The sequence below is a fragment of the Etheostoma spectabile genome, chromosome 9 (assembly GCF_008692095.1).
Source record: "Etheostoma spectabile isolate EspeVRDwgs_2016 chromosome 9, UIUC_Espe_1.0, whole genome shotgun sequence".
In the NCBI taxonomy this organism is placed as follows: Eukaryota; Metazoa; Chordata; class Actinopteri; order Perciformes; family Percidae; genus Etheostoma; species Etheostoma spectabile.
In genome coordinates this window covers 3,946,295-3,951,666 of record NC_045741.1, presented here as the reverse complement: position 1 = coordinate 3,951,666, position 5,372 = coordinate 3,946,295, and the positions used below count along the sequence as shown (strand labels likewise).

Sequence of the window (5,372 nt, the reverse complement as noted above, 5' to 3'; positions counted from 1 at the left end):
GATAGATAGATAGATAGATAGATAGATAGATAGATAGATAGACCAACAACATCTACTGCAACTCCTATTTTTGTCTTATTTTCTGAACTGAAATCATTCTAAAATGCAGTAAAATACGCGGCAAAAGAGTGAGATACACATCAACTTTATTGGTCAAGAAGCTGTTAACATACAAGGAATTAAAATTTGTATTGCTCTAAATGTACATACACAGAAATAGACAAAACCGCTTAGAACAATGACCACAAAGTTGGGCCTGGAGGTTTGTTTAGCTGTTTTATCATAATCCAAGTTCAATTAATAAAGTGCTTGGTCCATAAATATCAGAAAATGGTGAATCATTGTTTCTCAAAGCCCAAGACGACGTCCACAATTATACACTTTACTGTCATAGAGGAATAAAGAAACCACATAATCACTATTGATTAATCAATTATCTAAAAAGTTACGGATTCATTTAATAGTTGACAACTAATTGATTAATCTTTGCCGCTCTTCCATGTACACTGTACATTATATCTGTTTATATTTCTTTCCCTATGCAGCAATAATTATATAATAATTAGAACCCCTTTTTAAAATCAGATAATTATGAACAGAGGCATAACAAAAAATAAACAAACTACAAAAAAAGACTGCATTTAGGCTCCATGGAAACACGTTGAAGTAGATTTGATCAAGTAAAAACTACCAAACCTTATATGATGCACCTCCTAAATACTGCTGTTAACCCCTCAATAATTTAATGACTATTTTCAATGGACAAGTAACTTTGATTGATAATTCCACTTTTTCTGCAAAGAAATATTTTCCATTGTTTCCAAGCAAATGGTTTGTAGTGGCATTGCCCTGCATTGCTGCAGATGTGTCTGCAGAATATGTGAAGGCTTCTCACTCAATACATGACCGGGATAGTTTCCAGTGATGTTCCTTAGCAACCCTGTTAACCCCACTGTAAGAACAGCTGGCACTTATTTTAATCAAGAGCACACACGCTGGCTTTGTGCAAGAATCAGGTTTGTGATGAAGCTGCAAAAACACCAACTAACACTACTGAACATACAAATTTGCGCTGTCATGCTTACCATCAGCACACCATCTGCTTTTCAGTCGAATGGCCACCAGAGGGCAGTCTTGGCTTCCTTTTGACTCATGGAAAAACCATTATGGGATATTTTGCCCTGATTCTAGCTCCCCAAGGTGTGTGCTGCATGTAACCAGCTCTAATGCTGGAGGTAGGAAACGTTAACCCATTTGGGTTAACCAGTCACAGTTAACACGGCAGGATTTTGGTGTAGTCTGAGAGAAAGGTTTCCATGGGAGGAAATCAGGGTTAATCCATAAACCACATGCAGTCATATGTTGACTAATATCTCATTGTGTAAGCACTGTTGGCTTTCAGTAAAGCACTTTTTTGTAGAGGTTGGCAGTACATCTGTGTAAAATTTTGTTTTATGATCAATTTTTGGTAACCTGGATGTGATGATGTGACTCTGACCCCAAAAAACAACACGGGTCTGTTGCACAATGTGGCGTAATGAATGAAGACTCACATGAGGCAGTTTGGGTATTTACTGTATTATTGAATAAAATCTATAAAATATTCCACAAAAAATACAATACATTATTATCATCATATTACCATTCTTCAGTTACATTTTTCTCATTATCAGCAACAGCAACATACAGCTTGTGCTTTGCAGACCCTACTGACACTCCCATACAATTATAAATAACACTGCAGCTTTCTGCTTTTTGTATTCAGTCCGGTCAGATAAATTATGCAAATGATAAAAAAAACAACAACAGAGAAGTGGTTTTATTTCAGAGGCGGAAATCCAACAGATTCCCACTGTACTTCTGTGCAGAGCCAATAGGAGCAAAAACAAGTTGTTGTTGGAGCAGCAGCAGTGTGCTCCTCGTACATCTCATGTGATTGGTCGGTGGTCTGAGTCTGGGCAAAACAAGCTCGAAACCCCTCCTACTGAACAAGTGACGCAAACTGCTTCCTCCCACCCCTCCTCTTATTTTTCCCTCCCGGCCCTCGCTGCCACCTCCTCCCTCAGCTAGTTTTCTGTCATCCTGTCAGGATACATTAAGCTCATATACCACTAGTGTTCACTGAGCACAGGAAAAAAGGCAGAGAGGAGGGAAGAAACGATGGCGGTTTGGGCTTTTAGTGCTTCCCCACAGTTCTTAGGTTTCAACAATGCAGTTGGAGCTCAGAGAAGCACATAAACCTTGATGCGAATAAAAAATTAGGTTCAGTAGTAAGGCACGTTGTTGACATGAGATGGGGGCTGATTGCTTTGGTGGGACAGGAAAGCACTGGATCCCACTGGATTGGATTTTCAGCTGAGTTAAAATGGTGGGGAAAAAAATCTGTAAATGGTACTACCAGTGATAGAAAGGAGTGTTCAGGTAAACCAACAACAGACATCAGGAGGTAGAACAGGAGTTAACCACAGATAGTGAAGGTCCAACATCTGCTTCATTGCAGCAACCCTTCACTTGCTGTATCTCCTCTACTAGACAGGTGATTGGAGTTTCAGGTAGAAACACATATAAAATAGTTTTTGAAAACTCCCAACATTACAATAAAACTCCATACCATCATAACCATAATAATACATAGGCTTCTGTTGTCATTTACAACAGACATGGCAAAGTAGTCCTGATTGTTGACCTGAGGCGATCAGCTCCTCAGTCAGAACCAGACTCCGATTACGTTACAATTTAAAATACGTCTTATGCGGCGTTCATGGCATGTTGGATTTACCGTAAATACAAGCTGCCGAGAAGGATAAAACTGTTCACATCAACCTTCTGGTGAAAGGATGATTATATTTCATATACAGGCTCTGATAGTTTGCCCCATTTGATGTCACAAATGGTGCGAAAGCAGTAGACGTGGCAGCCAATACATGTCGACAAGATCATAAGGAATCTAAATTATAAGTTACACTCACACCCAAACAATAGACTCTACATACAAATAGTATCTGCTGCAGCTTGTGGTGGTTGTTCTCTTTTCATTCATAAATAAGAATAATATTAGATAAACACATTTCAACATTTTAAAAATTTTACCGTTTCTCTAAAGGATCAACCAGATGTCATCTTTCTCCTGCTTTTTGTGAAAAGATGTGAATGTGGCATTCTTCTCCAGGGACTGGAAACTTACTTCTTTGGCCGGTAAATCCTTAAATTCAGTGGCCACGTTCTCCTTCATAAGCCAAAATATAAAGATTCTCCACCCTCTGACTGCTGCATGAACACAACCATAAAGGCTTTTGGCTGATGTCTAATTTAAAGATAAAAAAACATTTAGTCTCTGAACACTGAAAGGAAACACCGACCTTTCCTGGCTGGCTGAAGCACACACCCTCTTAAGTAATTGAAAGGATTTCAATTAATAATCAACCTAGGTCTGATCTGAACAGCCTGAGCATGTGTGTCCCAAACCATGGCAGCTCAGGTTCCTTCTTCCTCAGCTGTGGATTCACTCAGAGATGTGGCTTTTACTCAACTCTAATAAAACATATGAGAAACGTGGCATACACACTGTGAGACTGGACATTTAAGGCTCCATCTGCATTTACAGTTTAGCCAAATTAAGAATAAATCCACCTTAGACGCTTTTCCGCTATTACCTTACAAGTGTTGTGATACTTTTGGTGTTCCGACTTTGTCTATGTGCCTTATTTACTTTTACTACAGATTATCGACCCACTACTCAGATCACAACCTGGGCTGAAGCTGCAGAGCTATCTGATCTGTGTCCTGCTATCGAGACTGCAGGAATTGGTCTCTCTGTCTGTTCAAAAAAGCATATATCCTTGTTGAATGTCAACAATAATATAATGTAATATCACATATAACTTCACGTCATTTAAAGTGTGTTTGGCCAGTTACCCACCTGAGTTAAAACAACCTAAAACAGTATAAAAGTGTTTAAGAGTGGATATTTTCTTCATGTTTCCTAATCTTATAAAACATTTTAAACGAGATTATTCATCTGCTATAATACATATTTGTGTCTAATTTGAAGCACATCCAGTTCAAGATGTTGGATGGTTTCTTATGAATAAGTTAACCCTAAAACACATTTTCAACTAAAATATCAGATAGAGCCTTAAAAATCCAAGGACCCTCAAATCAGTCGTTTCCAGCCTCCACTGTGAGCTGGAGCGGCTTTGATCAGACTCTGATCCTCGATCCATGTGCAATAGTTTGTATTGGTGATCAGGACTTTACCAGAATCTCCATGATGTGGTCCAGCTCATTCAGGTCCATGAGACATGACTGCAGACTCCCAGCCGAGGCGTGGCCAGGAGAGCGCATTTTCACGTCCTCGTCCGCCCAGAGCGACACACTGATTGGCCACAGTGAGCCTGCCACCCAGGCGGAAGGCAGTTCTGAAGTCTCATACATTGATGTGTCAATGTCCTCAAAGATGTCGTCCAGGGCGAGGTCGCTGAGGTAGCCCATGGCGTTTACTGCATCACTAAAAGTATGGATCGCCGCAGCAGGTAGCGATTTCTGCTGGTCAGACGTGCCGTTTGCCTCCTGAGAGGGGAATTCTGGGGACAGTGGCGGTGACAGAGACAGGTCCCCATCATCACCCTCTGCACACCCGGGGCATGTAACAGGCATGGAGTCAGGGTGGACGCCGTTCAGGAGTACCTGGGATGTGCAGGTTCCCACCCCGTCGCTCTGCATGTCCTCCTGGATCTGCCTGAGCGTATTGATGAGCAGCACGGAGCGGCGCAGGCTGAGCTCCATCCCCGCCTGGTAGCCCCGGAGCTTCTCCATGCACAGGCCGAGCACCAGCTGACGCTGCTGCAGGCGGCTCAAGTCGGACTTGGACGGACCCACGAGGAACCCGTCCTCATCTCCTCCGTCTTCCTCCCCATTCTTCTCCTTCTCTGCAGGAGCAGGGAGTCTCTCAGCCTCCAGCTCCTCCAGGCAGCTCCACTTCCGCTTTACACCGCGACCCAACATCGACCTACATTAACACGTATATATAGATTACCAGTTACGCAAGGCGTACAGTGCATTCAACCAATATGCATTTTAAAGACTGATATAATCACGTTACTGTAGTAATGCAGCCAATATTAATGTCTTTATATATTTTTTTACATTTTCATGGAAAAACACCACAGTCATTCAGTAGGGGTGTAAATCACAAGTAGTACCACAATATGATATTAATTCTTAACTTTTTCTAAACATTTATACCAAAAACAAACTATTCTTTTTATCTAAAAGAAAAAAGTAGGAATTTCAAAATAAAGGTGCATCTTAGAGATGATGACATGTATCACGGTATGTGCATGTATTTGTATTCATGTGCACACAGACACAAG

The 5,372-nt window shown here is 41.1% G+C and overlaps 1 protein-coding gene across 1 annotated transcript in view; it reads right to left on the bottom strand.

The window, feature by feature from the left end:
- Positions 1 to 1,804: 1,804 nt before the first annotated feature.
- The window catches only part of si:dkey-177p2.6 (cell division cycle-associated protein 4), a 4,622-nt gene continuing 1,054 nt past the window's right edge, over positions 1,805 to 5,372 (bottom strand). Inside the window, exon 2 of the mRNA XM_032525295.1 lies at positions 1,805 to 5,008. Coding sequence (XP_032381186.1) covers positions 4,246 to 5,004 — 759 coding nt within the window. The 5' untranslated portion in view covers positions 5,005 to 5,008 and the 3' untranslated portion in view covers positions 1,805 to 4,245. The remainder of the gene's footprint in view (positions 5,009 to 5,372) is intronic.